Source organism: Alligator sinensis, unplaced genomic scaffold (assembly GCF_000455745.1).
Source record: "Alligator sinensis unplaced genomic scaffold, ASM45574v1 scaffold643_1, whole genome shotgun sequence".
NCBI classification, from domain to species: domain Eukaryota; kingdom Metazoa; phylum Chordata; order Crocodylia; family Alligatoridae; genus Alligator; species Alligator sinensis.
In genome coordinates this window covers 544,107-560,108 of record NW_005842783.1, presented here as the reverse complement: position 1 = coordinate 560,108, position 16,002 = coordinate 544,107, and the positions used below count along the sequence as shown (strand labels likewise).

At 42.5% G+C, this 16,002-nt stretch overlaps 1 protein-coding gene across 9 annotated transcripts in view; it reads right to left on the bottom strand.

Moving 5' to 3' along the window:
• PDE9A (phosphodiesterase 9A) overlaps positions 1-16,002 on the bottom strand; it is a 93,003-nt gene that overhangs the window by 23,547 nt on the left and 53,454 nt on the right. For 8 of the 9 annotated variants that reach the window (XM_025217062.1, XM_025217061.1, XM_006034932.2 and 5 more), the window contains 4 exons: positions 14,964-15,048; positions 8,440-8,521; positions 5,997-6,071; positions 875-961 (listed from right to left, as the gene is read on the bottom strand). In XM_025217062.1, the coding sequence (XP_025072847.1) occupies positions 875-961; positions 5,997-6,071; positions 8,440-8,521; positions 14,964-15,048 (329 nt within the window). Of the gene's footprint in view, positions 1-874; positions 962-5,996; positions 6,072-8,439; positions 8,522-14,963; positions 15,049-15,184; positions 15,192-16,002 lie in introns of those variants that run through there. The other variant, XM_006034935.2, reaches the window with a different exon arrangement.

Genomic DNA, 16,002 nt, shown 5'->3' with positions numbered 1-16,002 from the left:
GCCACACCCAGAGAGTGGTGGGGGACGGGTCCTTTTTGACCTGGAGGGATGTGGGCAGTGGGGTTCCCCAGGGCTCGGTCCTTGGGCCCATGCTGTTCAACATCTTAATCAGTGACTTGGATAAGGGGGTGAAAAGCACCTTGTTCAAATTCGCAGATGACACTAAGATGTGGGGAGAAGTGGGCATGCTAGAAGAGAGGGACAGGTTACAACTAGATCTGGACAGGTTATAGGGGTGAGCGGATGAGAATAGGATGTGTTTCAATACTGGCAAGTGCAAGGTACTGCACCTAGGGAGGGAGAACCAGCAGCATACCTACAAGCTGGGGAACTCACTTCTCATCAGTGCAGAGGCAGAAAAGAATCTTGGAGTCATGAGTGATTCCCAGATGAACCTGGGCTGCCAATGTGAAGATGCGATCAGGAAGGATAAATGCACCTTGTCATGCATCCACAGATGCATCACGAGCAGGTCCAAGGAGGTGATCCTCCCCCTCTATACGACACTGGTCAGGCTGCAGTTGGACTACTGCATCCAGTTCTGGGTGCTGCACTTCAGGAGGGATGTGGACAGCATCAAGAGGGTCCAAAGGAGGGCTCGGGGGAACAGGGACTCTCCCATTGCCTGCTGGTCCCCCTTGGCAAGTTTATAGACAGCCACCAGATCCCCTCTCAGCCTTCTCTTGTGAAGGCTGAACAGATTCAGGTCCTGTAGCCTCTCCTCATACGGCCTGCCCTGCTGCCCCCTGATCATGCCCTCCTTGCTACTGGGATGCATGGAATTCCTCATATGAGTAAGCCTAAGCATGTTTTCAAGATCAAGGTCTGTATTTTTAAAATGACAATTTATTGGTAATTTTAAAGAAATACTTACCAGCCACCTCTTCAAGGTGATGGGGTTGATGTTAAAGTCTTTCACCAATCCCAGGTCATGGTACATATGTTCCAAACAACTCAACATCTGTAATGATGAATGGACAGGTTGCTGTTTTGGTAAACAGGACCGTCACTTACAAAGCATGCTGTCCAGTATAATATAGTCTCCTGACATGCCCTAATGAATGGCAAAGCCTTCTTGTCAAGGATGAAAGGAAACTGTTCAAAGATACCAAGATCAAAGCCAGTTCATGAAAGTGTGATCCAAAGCCTACTGAAGAGAACAGAAAGACTTCTATTGACTTGGAGCAGGCCCTGAATCATCCCCGGGCTCCTTAGTTATCAGAGCACCTAGAGATCATAAGTATTTCATTATTTTCATTTTGCTAATGGAGCTGGTAGATGAGCCTGATTCAAAATGAAATTAAGTTAGCAGAAGCCCTTCCACTGACTTTAAAGGGCTGAGGACCTGCCCTAAATGCACAGCAATATGTCAGTGGAAGATGAGAGCTACTGGTAACCAAATATGTCTTTGGCTAACTTCCTGTAGGGTTTGTTTTTTTTTAAATCAAGAATTGTTATTAGAATAAATAGATTAAAAATAAAACCCTTCAAACTGTAAAATTGCAAAATCTCAGCAGGTTTGTGAATATCCGTATTCCAAAAGCACATCTATGAGTTTCAGCAGCTGAAACACAGAGGCCAATGTTCTTTGGAGACACCCACACAACAACATACATTTCCCATTTTCAGAACAGAAGGCAATTACTTCAGCTTTCCCATTCTGAGCCTAAGTGTTTAGAAATATCGCAGAAAAAGGACCTTTGTTAATAGGCTACTTGGGTCTTGCTTTAAGACTATTTGACCCAGAATCTGTATCTTAATTACAATGTCATGGGAATAATGTTATAAATATGGCCATTGGCCAAGGAGATACTTGCATTATAAACTCCTGTGTCTCACATACTCATAAGCTTCCCAGAAAAATTACTTCCTTTTGGGGAAATTTCATGCCTCTGTCAGCCCACAGTGCATTTAATATGTTTAGTAAAATTACATTATGGCTGCCTTTGAGTCATTCGAGTGTAAGAAAAATAGGCTTTCCCACAAAACCAGAGAAATAATGTCAGAATATTGACGTGTGCTTAGATAACACTATCACAATTTTGCTGGAGAGCATCACATTTAGCCCCTGGGTCTCAAGGTAAAAATATGTGTTTTGCTACTCTTTCAAAAAAATTGCTACTGAATAGTATAGGCTTAGGCTTCATTTACTCTTACCAAGTACACCTATGTCAGATATGTGTGTGATTGTTATTTTACTAAACTGGTAAAAGCCATAGTGTAGATGCAGTGATATTTGTATAAAGGTGCTTTATACTGATACCCTTCTATATGGGAGTAGCTGTACCAGTACATGACACATTTATACCAATATAAATGTACCTACACAAAAGGGGTGGTACCACTTTTCCTATTTTTGCACTAAGGGGCAGAAATTTTATTTGCAGACAAGGTCTTTCTCTGAAAGTGAAATCAGCATATTGCACATCTGTTGTGCTTCATTTTCCTTAATAATTTTATTGTGTATCTAGGGCAATTATCCAGCAGGCTGTAAGTAGCTGTAGGCTAATTGAAGCATTTAGTTTAGTCTAGTATTCCCACAATTTTTTTCCTTGTGCTTCCTTTTTTATTTTTTATGGGGGCGGGGAAATAGGCAATCAGATGCAAAATTGCAATGTACACAAAACTCAAAAAATACACATTCTCACTATCTGCAGCAACTCTAATTTATACATATCTGGGGGCATGGGTTGTTCGTGTGTGGCAGGGCACTTGGTGTGCCTGCCACTTCAAGAGGTCAGGCAGCTGGCTGAGTCACTAATTAGAGAGTCAGCTGACCCAGGGTCCAGCAGGTGAAGCAAGGCCTGATCAAGGGAGTCACCTGACTGATTGGAGGAGGGCTGGGTGTAAGCCTAGAGCCTGAGAGCAGGGCTGGCAGTAACATCTTGGCACATTCAATACAGACATACAGATAATTCAAAAAGCCTGAGCCTGAACTGATTGAATCTCTGCAGGTTAGTTTAACAGGCATGCAAGTGAATAGACATTCACTTTTGATTCCAGAAATGCAGGCACATGCCTGCAGTGGCTCAGGCTAGAAGCTGGGGGGTGCTAGAGTAGCTCTCCCTTCCCTTCTGCAGTGGGTAAAAGGGGGGGAGGGGGGGGTGGGGGGGGGGGGGTGCCCAGGCCCTGGCAGGCTGAGTATCATTGAGGAGGGGTTTAAACCCCCACCCTGACCTGCAGGGACCCCAGCTGTGGTATGCCTGGATGGGGAGGGGGAAAGCAGCCCCTGCCAAGCTTTTACAGGGCTGGGGAGAGGCAGCATGGGTAGACCCCGGCCTGGCACCAAAGGGTCGAGTCTCCCCACCCCGCAGTTGGCTGGGAAGGGCCCTGCCTGGCTCCTCCGTGCCCACCCTCAGCAGCACCCATGGGTTCGGCTCAACCCCAGCCTCAGGTGAGGCAAGCAGATGGCAGGACCATGCCAGCTGGCACCTGGTTACACCCCTGCCTCTGCTGCTGAAGTGGCAAAAGGGGGGGGACCCTGACAGGTGTAGCAATCCCTGTCATGGTGTCCCAGGGAGCACAAACCTCTTCCTGGTGGGGCGGGGGCTGTGCTGTAGGCAGGAGCAGGGCGGGCACAGCTGCTGCAGCCTGTGCAGGGCGAGTGGCAGTGGCAGCAGCAGCACTGGGAGGGGTGGCTACAGAGGCTAAGGTGAATTTTAGAGTGGCTATAGTCCCCCCAAGCTCCCCCTAGTACCACTGTCACTTAGACCCCTGTAGCCATCCTTCCCAAACCTGCCACTACTGCTGCTCACCCCGCACAGGTTGTGGCAGCTCTGCCTGCTCCATTCCCATCTGCAGCACAGCCCCTCCACTGGGAAGAGGCTTGCACTCCCTGGAACACCATGACAGGGACTGCTGCCCCTGTCAGAGTCCCTGCTTCTCTTCCCCCCCCTTAAGGCTCCAGTGGCAGGGCGGGGGTGTGGCTAGACACCAGCCAGCATGGCCCCCTGAGGAGAAGGGTGTACGGAGGGGGTTTATTTCCCAACCACAAGTTGAGTGGTCATTATAGTAAGATCAGGGCAGCCTCCCACAATTATATATATATATATATATATATAAACATCAAGGCATGGCAGACATGAGTGGGGGAACTACCCTTAGAGCAGGGTAATTTCTGTTATCTTCTATGTGAATGGGAGAGTGAACTTAGAGCCACCTAAATATGACTTCCCAGAAGCTTATTAACAAATTAATTGTATGAAATATATAATTCCTGATTTTTTTTTAAATCTTTGGCATTTTTCTTTGTCATAGGCTATATTCACTTATGTGTACCTGGCTTGCTCTCTTATGCGTACATTTTTTTAAGATTTACTTTGTGGTGCTAGTTTGCAGCTCTGCCCAATCATTAAATCTTTTTTTAAAACTTAGATAGGTCTCCCCCTTCCCTTTTTCCCACTCCATGTGGGACCTGAAAAAGAATATGACCTAAAGAAGAATGTCTGGCATTTGGAAGCTTGTCTAACTCTTATCGCAATTCTGTGGTTGGTCCAATAAAAAGTATCATCCTAAGAAATCCTTGCCCCTCAGATAATTCCTGGATCATCATGGCTACTACATCACTCTTCTACCACTACCTTTTCTCCCCACTATCATTTGTTGACTCTTGTTTCAGATTATATTAGAAGATTTGAATGACAGAGGCCTTGTCCTTCTCTTTCTTTTCCATGTTTCTACAACAACTAACTCAGCAGGGCCTCTGGGAGCTTCCATACTATTAATAATGAAGATGAATAAACAAAAAAATAGTGTGTGTATATGTATGTACATAAATAACCTAGACACACACACCACATGCATACCTACATATGCTATTTCTATTTTTATTTTTTTTACACACAGAGACATATATACCTATATATCTCTACCTATCGATAAGTGCTATGCATCTATATTTCTACCTAGACTTCCACGTCTCTGAGTTTTTCAAACACAAAAATCTGGAGAGACTTTAAAAATTAATTAAATCCAGCAACATATCTAAGCATGTACTTAACTTTAAGCAGATAAGTAGTCCCATTGATTCTAAAAGAATTATTCATTTTCTTAAAATTAAGCACATACTTAAGAACTTTGCTGAATACGAATGGATTTACTCAGACTAGGTGACATGAAAGAATGATGCACTTGTCCTTGAGTGGCATACTAGTATGTAGATTATGAAGACACTTAAAACAAAAAAAAAGCATGTGTTTCCATAATAAGACTAATCTACCTGGCATCCTTAGAGAAAACTCCAGCATGAATCAGAATTAAAATTCAGACATATTAATCTGTTCCCCCCCATCCCATCTTTAAAAGCGCAAATTTAAACTTCCAGCCTAAGGGATCATGACAAATATATTAGTTAAGGGGTGGAAAAAAACCCAACCTCAAGTGGATATGCTGGCTTTATCCAGTCTTGTAAAGAATTCCGATTCAATTGCCAGCCCAGCTATGTGACTGCTCACTTCTAAAGATACATTTTAACGTAAAAAAGAAGGGTCTAGTTTCTATGTAGAATCTTAATATAAACAAGGCAAAGATAACTTACTTTTCTATAACTAGTCAAGGAAGCCCATATGGCACCCACCTAGGGCTTACCTCACTTGATAGTGCCTTGTCTCTACTAAGCTTTTTCAGTGAGTTAGCTAAGTGGAGTGACCTACCTCCATGTAAAAGCATAGCTATTTGTGCAGTGATAAACAGCCTCAATATAGAGAAAAACACTTTAGTCATTGGCATTGATCAAGCTAGCTGAAATGTTCCCTTACATGAGGTGAACACTGAAAAGGGCAGTTGGTGCAAGCCTCCATATTCTCCTCCACACTTGCCAGTCTACATGCTTATAGCTATATGGAGGGCTAGCTACAAATCACTGAATCAAGCCTGTACTGCTGTCATTCGGCCTCCACTTACAGATGTTGAAGGTACCTTTCCTAATATATCCAATACTGACATGGGAGAAATGAAGCTGCAAACACAAACCAGTTATTCACTCATTGCTTCATTACCTCATTGGGCTCCCATAGCCAGACGTCAAATGTTGGTTTCCGAAGTGCTTCTATGGTCTCTTGAGAAAGCATATACTGTAGACAAAATGACAGCCAGCATTACTGTGAGCTCATCTCATTGGAGCTCCTGGGAGCTGCTCTCTCCACACTCCACGCCCCATCCTGTGTCCCAGCTGCAGCTGGAGAATGCATGATGGTCTGTTGTTTTTAATCTTAGATGTTTTGCATTGCAGGGGGAATGAAATACTTCACTTCAGCTGATTTACCCATTTGTTTTGAATGGCTGGGTTGGGTGACAAATTCCCACATTTTCAGTCAAGTGTGCTCTAAAGCTTATACAGTCATCAATTCTGTGTTCAGGGCTCCAATACAAAACTCAATTCAACCTCCAGTGTTGCTTCTGTGTGGGTAATTCTGGCTGGCAATTTTTTTTAATAGTCATCAGGAGGGTTAGAAAAGACACAGAAGTATGGTATCCCAATGCTGTTGAGTCATGTTTTTGAGATAATGGATCCAAGTATTTTTGGATCATTTAAACTAGTTTAAGCCAAACTTTTAGACAGGTATGCCACAAGTTAGCCTTGCACCCTCTATAAGCATGCCATTCTGATCCCCTTTCCCTGCCCAATCTGTTGCTCTGATTTACTGCTCTGCTTTCTGCTCCCTGCACAATCTGTCACTGTTCTGCCTGTCCTCTCCCTGTTCTGCCCTGTGCCACATACAGAGGCAGCTCATGCCACTTGTGGCATGTGTACTGCAGGTTGGCCACCCCTGATGTAAACCAACTAAGTTTAATTAGCCATTTACCACCATGGGCTTGAAGTGGTTTGGGGCTTTCTATGCTGAAAATATGAATGAAATTATTTCAGCCATTGAATGCCTGCCAGTTAATTCTAGGGAGAAAATGTTTAAAGATGAATTCTTTTTTTCTAGAGGGCAGTAATTTTTGTGTTTTCATATGTGGCTTATGTTTAGTACACAGGTTTGCAAGACATCTGTGAATTAGCCATATTGATTTTTTAATTAACAGCAGCATTGCAATTCCCAAGTATGTTTCAGGTGAACTGCCAACTGCTAATATGACTGAGATCTTATCATCTCAACTGGGCATCCAAAGTCTTAAATGTTCCACATGTAGAGCAAACAAAAACTAAACTCCTCCTGAAACCAAGCAATTAAAAAAGTTTTCAGGTCTGGGCAGAAAGGAGCATCAGTCTACCACTAACATTAGTTAATGCAGTCCTCATCCACAGTTGTTTATCTCAGATATCAAGCATTATAGCACTGAGTAAAAGGTAAAAGTATAGATGCTGTTTACATATCCTGGAACCAAGCAAAATAGATTCATTTGAGAGCTTGTAGGCTTTGAGAAAGTGTGCGACTGGTGTTTGAAACACACAAAAATAGCCAGAAGGTAATATATAGTGGCCATCTGAGAACCTTACCAATGAACTTCTTCTTTGTTGCGTCTCCAGTCCAACCTTTCTATATGGTCTACTCCCAATATTGGATCCAGTATCTCAAAAACTCATTGCCTGAATAGTCCATTGCATGATGAAGCTCCATGAACTAATTTCAAAGATACATGTATATATCATAGTTGTGTGTGACTTGTATCACATGAACTTTGAAGAAAATGAACCAAATCTGACTTGGGCGGAAAATTCATATAGGTACATGCAAACAACAAAACTAGGATATGTGCAGATGAATCAGAGTTTGCCAAGATGCAAACTGGACAAACAGAAAATATGGTTCCAGGCTCTGCAGGGGGTGGGGGGGGTCAGTTTCCTGGGCATATGGGGAAAAGAGTCCCACACATTGGTATGACCCTTCTTATTGATGCTACTATGTTTTGGGGTTCTATTTGTAATTTAATTTCCATTTACAACTGTGAAAAATATATTTTTAACTTTTAGTGTATCTTCTTATATAACTATGGGTGTAAACTATTTGTGCATTTAATAGAGAAAAAACAAACTCATTTTCATAATCATAATGAGTCACCCTAGAGAGCATCAAAAGTTAATGTTTTAGCGATATTTTAAAAAAGAAATAAAATCACCCATGAATTTAGGACAAAGTAGAGGAGCCCTCATAAATAAGGACATGAAAGTTACAGACCACAATATATTTTGTTGTGAGTATGCAGGATAAATAAATATTATTAACCAAAAGAACACTACCTGTCTGATGAATACAAAGCATTCATTAACATCTTTGACACTAAAAATATTAAAGCCTAATGAAGGTCTGATCCCAAACTCTCTAAAGTCAATGGGAGTTTTTCCATTGGCTTCCAGATGACAGCTTTGGATCAGGGTCTTGATCTAAAGCAACTGAGCTTTAGAGGGATGGGAACCCATGAACTGTACTCTAGCTCCTGGTAAGAAGGCAACTTGCATATATTAATAGCCCGACAAGGATGTGCAACTTATGGTACCTTTGGGTAGGAAGGTACATCCCGTCGGGGTGTCAGCTTTTTATTTTCATCCAAAAAGCTGTACTTACATGGACAGTTGATCCTGCAAATAAAAAGTTCAGTTATCACAAGTGGGAAAATAGCCTGGCATTGTTTGCCTCTCGCAGCACTGCTCCCCCTCCCTTCTCTCTCTTGTATTCAAATAATTCTATTTGATACACTGCTCTGTGCATGTCCTTTTACAGCATCTGATGAAGTGAACTCAGGTCTACAAAAGCTTATGCTATATATAGGTATAGCACATATGTATTGGCTCTCTGTCTGCCTGTGTCTGTCATCTGATTTAGTTAGTTTATACAGTGCAAATCTACCTTGCCATTCTCTAAAGTACCATAAATTGCTAAGTAAATATCACCTTGAATCCAACTGATTCCCAATTTATCCTAACAACCTTATTTTCTCTGATCATTAAAAAGAAATCAGTCTAGGGTTGCATTCAAAAGCAAGTCAGCTTTGCAGCCATATGGGGCTCTATATAATTGATGCCCTTGTAATACCATAACTTGCCAGAAACAAATGTAGGCATCTCCGAAACTCATTCATCCATGGTTCTTCCCATGCAGGCAGTTACATAGGTTTATTACTGTCTATGGAAAGCTGTTCTACTTGATTTTAGCATTTATTCCTCCTGTTTAGAGTATTTCCTCTAATTTTTACCAAGAACTAAAGCAAGATATCCTGGGTGCATCTACACATGCAATTAATTTGAAGCAATAAACCCTGGAGCAGTTTGAGCCGAAGTAAACTACTTCTGGGCACAGAGTCTACGCGTACACCTGGGATAGCAGCAATATAAGGTGGGGCAGAGCAGTTTATGACAGGGTTGCTCAGCCCCAGGCTCCAGGTGGCAGCGTTGGGTGGCAGAGAGGCTGCCTGGGTGGGACACGACAGTGCTGAAAGTGTGGAGCTGTGTGGCTAAGCGACAGGCAGGAGTCTGACCCCTGGTTGGTTGGGCCGACTGAGTACAATTATGCCTGCAGTCAGCGGCTACACATGCATTTAATCACAATAAGTTACCCTGGTGTAAGGCAGTACTGTCCAGGACAGTACTATCTTACTGCAGTATTAATTAGTTTACTGTGACATGATGCTGTTGCACGTGTGGACACCGAAGCTTTACTCCATGGCTAATTAGCGTACTCTGCAGTTAAGCACATTTGTTGATGCGGCTCCTATCAACCTTACTTCAGAATTTTCACAATTTCTAGTGCATCACTTCAAACTCTTTTCTTTTCCAGTGTGAGTAAACCAAAATCCCCTTAGTGTTTCCTCTGAATTTTGTATTTGCTTTCCTTTCTGTTGCTGTCTTCTGCCTCCTGTGCAAACCAGTTTCCACTTTGGAGCTGACTGTGGTGTGAAAAGTACTATCATGATTATTTGTATTAGCTCCTAGATATCCTAACTGAAACTGGGAGCCTATGGTGCCAGGCTTTGCACAAACTTTGAGTCACAGTCCTTGCTGCAAAGAGCTGGCAGTCTAAAGAGATGTGCCTGACAAAGGGTGGATGAAAAGAGCTATTACCCATTTTTACAGATGGCAGCCAGAAAAACTAAGTGATTTGCCCAAGGTCACACAGGAATTCTGTGGCTGAGGTGAGTACAGAACCCAGATCTCCTGAGACTGTCTCTTCACCCCAAGAACTATTGGTCTTTCTCATTATCAAAGCCTGCTCCTTCATGTGTTGAAAAGGGAATCACTGAGCTACATTCACCGCTTTGATGTGCTTGTTTCATGTTTCCTCCCACAACCCTATTAACCCATTTTAACCAGGCACCTTTTCCTGCCTAGTGAAGGATGAACCCTCAGGCGGTGAAGGGTCACATTCCTGACTTCTCTGCTATGCTCCTCCAAGCTTCAGTGCTCAGAGATGTGGGGGAAAAGGAGGGGTGGCCAAGGCATCTTTGCATCTGAACAATATTAAAACCTGGGAGCCTGCAGGCAGCTAGAGCAAAATTCATCAGCCTTTGTGATGTTACACCAACAAGTGCATAGGAACCTGGACATAAATCTGACCCTGGCCTGAGTAAGGCACCTAGACTGCATGCCCAAAGAAATGGACTTGTTCAGCTGCAACTGCAAAAACAGAGGTCCGTGTTAACAGTCTGACCCTTAATATGTGGGTGATGGGATGGGACGTTTGTTCTTTTCTGCAGAACCATACTTTACACTGTATGGGATGGCACTCAGGGCCAGGCACTTTATAGCCATGGGTACTGATCATGTTATTCATTTCATACCACGTGTAATGTTATGGTGCCAATGTTGTTTCATTTTAACAAGTACTGTTGGGAATGAAATACTGACTTAGGAACAGCACAAGAATGGGCAAACCACAAATGCTCAGTTGCTCCTGGACCTCTCTCTCAGTCCTCCTAGCGGAGGCTTGGTTTGCTTAGCAATTCAAGGAGGAAACTCCTCTCTCAGTGAATCAACTCTTATTTATGTCGTTATTCAAGCTGAGCCATGGTTGCCAGGGGAACCAGTAGCTACTTGTAATTACTCAGCATCTTCCAGGGGATCCTTCTGAAGGGCAGTGCCAAATAGGGAGCATCCTTTCCTTGCTTTAAGAAAGGTGATTTATGGTGATCCTGGATTATATACTGCATAGTTCAGGTCCAGCTGCTTTTGCAAGAGCCTTTTATGAAGATTAGTGTGGGTGGAGGTTTTGCAAGTTTTTCTATGTTAGTAGGTTAGGACCTCTGCCTCGAATTGACATTAAAAACAAAACTGAATATGTTGGTACTTCTCTACCTCAGTGAAATGAGTAGTATTCAGTCTGAGATGGCAGGAAGGATGATCCTTTGGTTTAAGAGAAGGCTGAGGAATGATGAGATATGAGCCTATTCAGGGTTTCCTATATGAGCCTGACATATTTTCTCTACTTCTGTTTCCACATCTGTAAAATGGTGATAATACTGAAGTGTGTTGGCTAGTGGTCTGGGCTCTTGAAACAGACGGATTTGGGCTTAAATACAACCATGACTGATATAAGACTTGGATATTTCAGCTGCTGCCTTCCTTTCCTGGGAACAAGGTCTGGCACACCTGATCTGTCTGACCTTTGGGTAAAGGGCAGCATGACCCACCTCAAACAATCAGTAGTAAATTAAAAGCAAATGTTGTTTTTAAAACTCAGTCACCTTTTTGTCTCTTTCAGACACTGATTTCAATACAAGTCCAGCAGTATAAAATGGGTATTGTGGCATGGTGAACTGAGCCCCAGATTTTTCGTTTTTTTTTTTCTGTTTCAAGGTACAGCCATCAACTCTATAAAAACGCTGCTGCCATATTAGCTTGGCTCTTATAGAAAAAATATCTAGCCCAGGGGTGGCCTACCAGTGGCATACATGCCACATGCACACAACCCCAGGGAGAAAACAGGCAGCACAGCAGCAGGCAGGGCAGGAGATAGAAAGCAGAGCAAGAGATCAGGCAGGGAGTAAAGGGCAGGGAGCAGAAAGCAGAACAGGAGATTGGGTAGGAGAAGGGGTTTGGAGAGGCATTTGGGGAGGGTACGGAGCTAATTTGTGGCGTACCTGCCAAAAAGGTTGCCCCTCCATTGATCTAGCCTAACAACAGCAGCAATAGAGAGGGTAACTCATTCCTTAAGTGTACCCTTAGCTTCAGGATGATACGCGAGGGGGTAAATTTCACATTTCACTTGGACACATGAACAACACAAATGAGTTTTTTCTTTCCTTCAGTAGACAGAGGACAGAAGCTTAATCTAGGCTCCCCTCTCCCCATGGCTGATCATCACCCAACAGCAGACAGACTGTTGGAGGCAGAGGGCAAGAGAGACCTACCCACCTGACACCCAGACTGGCACAAGACTCAAAAGAAGAGTGAAATGGAGATGTAATGTATGGGCAAGTGAGCGAGTTACTGTGAAATAAAAGTGTAGGGTTGGGGGAGGAGGGGCTTTTACAGGCCTCAGCTGCTCCAAGGTAACTGCCCACATGCAGTCTCTAATCTTGTGGTAAGTGGAAGCTAAACTGCAGCAAACGTATTGCTCTTCCATTGAACTTGTTACCATGAGTTAATTCCCACTTACCACAGGGTAAGAGGGGGAACAGAGGCAATTACTTTAGAGCAGCTGATACATACAAAGCCCTGTCATCCCCACCTCTGCAGTAAGTTGTCCGTATGTTCATACCGTTAGGGGTGGGAGTGTAAAGACTTTTGTTGCTTTCCTAAACACAAGGCACTGCTGTGTCCTTTCAGAGAAAGAGTTTTAGAAATTCTGAGCACAGCCTGTGTTCCTAAAATTCCTAGCCCCATGGTCCCTGAGGAGATCAAATACAAACTGCTGTGCTCACAACAAGGTAGACCTTGGTGGGAGCACAAGTCAGTGACTGGGGAGGCTTGGGGGGGCTCTGCTTTACTTTCAGGGACCAGAGCAGCTGGATGGCAAAGTGCCATATATCCCCAACTCCAGGTTTGATTGGACAAGCTGAAATAACATGTCCACACTCAATCAGCAGGTGTGACCATATCATGGGAAAGTGCACCCAAGCTGACTTTAATTCAGTTATCTTGGGTACCAACAACAGTGAAGATATGGCCACATGGGCAGGTTGTATAAGCCTGCCGGAGTCCCTGGGTACTTACTTGGGTGATTAGGTGACTCTGCAGCCTGTCCTGCTTTGTCTCTAGTACTTCTGGTACCTATGTTAGTTAGAGTAAAGCTAGCTCAGATCTGGCTATGCAAGCAGCAGTGACAGCACCAGCAGCTTCCGTGCAGACACAGCATGAAAAAATGACATTAGAGGCTCAGAGCTAGAAACAGTGACTGGGCATTTCCAACTTGGTTGGGTTTGGGAAACAACAGGGATGTAAAGATTGGGTCCAATTAAAATAAACTGATGACTGTCTGCCTGGGGGACACAACCAGGTCTGTAAGAAGCAGTAGGACTTGTTATTCCAGTTATTCTGATTAAATGAGTATCTTAACCTGTTGCTCTTTATATTACAAAATATAACCCATAAAATCATACAATCATAGAAAAGTAAGGCTGGAAGGGACCTCCAGAGGTCATCTAGTTCAACCCCCCCCCAGAGACAGGATCATCCTTATCCAAACCATCCTATACAAATCTATTGTCTAACCTATTAGGAAAGCTACAATGATAAGCTTTGGAATACAAATGAATGCACAGTGCTGCTGGAGAAATGAAACCTGAATTTCCTAATTTCCATGTGTTTCTTAATTTGTACAAAGTTGCATTAACTTAATTTTTGGTTCTGCTTGTCCATCTATACCCCTTCTGCCAAAGGCAGGAAACAACAGATACATTAGGCAAATTGAAACTAGCTCTGAGCCTACATGTTTTTGAATTTGCTGCCAAACTCAGCCCTAATTATGCTAATGGAATTTCCTCATGCACCTTAACAAGCAATTATGGAACCACTGGGGCAAATTCTTCTCACACTTGTATAAATCTGGAGTGTTGCCACTGAGGTTAATGGCATTAGTCCACATATAAGTCACTAAGATAAAGTAGATTTTGGCCTTAGGACCTATTATAAAACAAATGCATTATTTGATCTATTGTAGTACATTACATCTGAATAGTACCAAACTTATATAAAACCCAGGTATTTTAAAGCCAAGTCCTGTGGCCCTTTAAGCAAATCTCCCATTGATTCCAATGGATGATTTTTCTGATTAAAGACCACAAAATTAAACCCTATATACAGAACAACAGTGGTAGGCTTTCAAGACAACACATCATTCACTTTGCTCAGAATCTGAACTGTCAGGTGTATTTCTCTTTACCTCTACTAGCAGTATAAATAATATCCCACCTCCTGATACGTTTGCCCTAGTGGTGTATTTCACTAACATAAAGATCTGATGTTCCAGCAGATGAAGCATACCATCGCAAGATCTCATTCCTACTGCTGCTGTTATAATTCCAGCAAGACCAAACTTGGTAGCAGCAGACTGGTAGCGTGACTTCTTGAACTGGGAGTTAAACCCTTATTTCTGGTTGAAATTTTAAATGGACATTCTGTAATACCCTGAGGTCATAATAAGAAAAGCTGTAACATATTTATTGTCATCTTTTCCCGAAACAGGATTTGAATCTCAGGGACATTTATTAGAACACTAGCTTCTAACAAAAGCGTTATCAAAGTTTTTCTCTCTCTCTTCTCTGCCCCCCTAATAAAGCTGTTATAAAATTCCTATCACTGGATGGCTGAACACAGAGAAAACAAGATGTTAATCTCTGTCTGCGAGGATTTTTTCCCCCGTCATCTGGAATGAACTTTTTTTAAACTGCTGAACTGCCATAAATTCTCAGACAAAAAGCTTTTAAAATAAAGCTGATATACTTCACTGTACCCCATTGTTTCCTTGCTTTGGCATTTGAAACCCCCCAAATGTAACTATAATCTACAGCAGTACTTTGTTAGAATTTGAATCCAGAAATCTCTCCAGATTCTTCTTTTCCTCAATAGTAATTGAAGCAGAACTTACCTGGTGTTTCTTGCTGCCATTTCCTCCCTCATTTTTTTAATGTCACTCTTGCATTTCTCAATCTCTACTACTTTTAGCCCTTCCACTGTCAACAAAGGGAAACAACAGGGGTGTTACCATGGAGAAACTTGAGAGATCTCATTTCAATAATTGTGCAGAATTTCAAAAGGCTTGTAGCAGTGGGGTTATCCAGTGAGTCAACAGGTCCTTATATTCTATACCAGTTCTCATACATGCAGGTGCTGCCAACACAGTATAACTTTAAAACCCATAGGAATTTTCTGTTGCCAATTTTAGAAAAGAGCTCAAGGATTGTAATTCATGAAATGGTTTACAGCATCTCAGTTTTTCAGGGTAGTTTGCAACAGCCAAATGCTCTGCCACCTTTTTTCTCTCTCTCAGATCATTAATCAGAAGGACAAATAGGCAAGGGATGAGAAACTCCAGTGATCTGATCATCAGAACAGCCAACCTGCACAGTCACAAATGTGTTCTGCTAGGATTAAAAGTCCTATTCAGATAAAAGGTTTTCATTTAAAAATTCCAAAGGAGCAACAAAAAGCTGTTAAAGGCTTGTGGAGATGCAGACAAACCACAAAAGAGATATGCTTAAAAAATATTTTGACACTTTGTTTTATTTTGGTTAAGTACCTAAAGTATGTCACAATACTTTGCCACTCAATTGTTGTGCCATTAAAGGCCATTTTTTTGCATACAGCACACAATTCCTATATTCTCATCAGTATCTATTATTCTTGCCACAGGGCAGAAAGTTAGATCTACTCTGTTAATGCTGCAGCTATTTCATTCCAGGCAGATTTGAAAGTCTATTGCAGTTCAAATATATGGATTCTCTATCTCTCTCTCAGAATATTAACATTCTCAAGGACCTCATACAGCACAGCTATTAAGTGCATATCATTCACATGCGATCATTTCACAGCTCATTTATTTACTGAACTCACTGTTTGTGCAGACACGCTGAGGTTCAGGGAACTCAAGGGAACTTGTAATTGTATAATCAGTATTCAGTCACTTC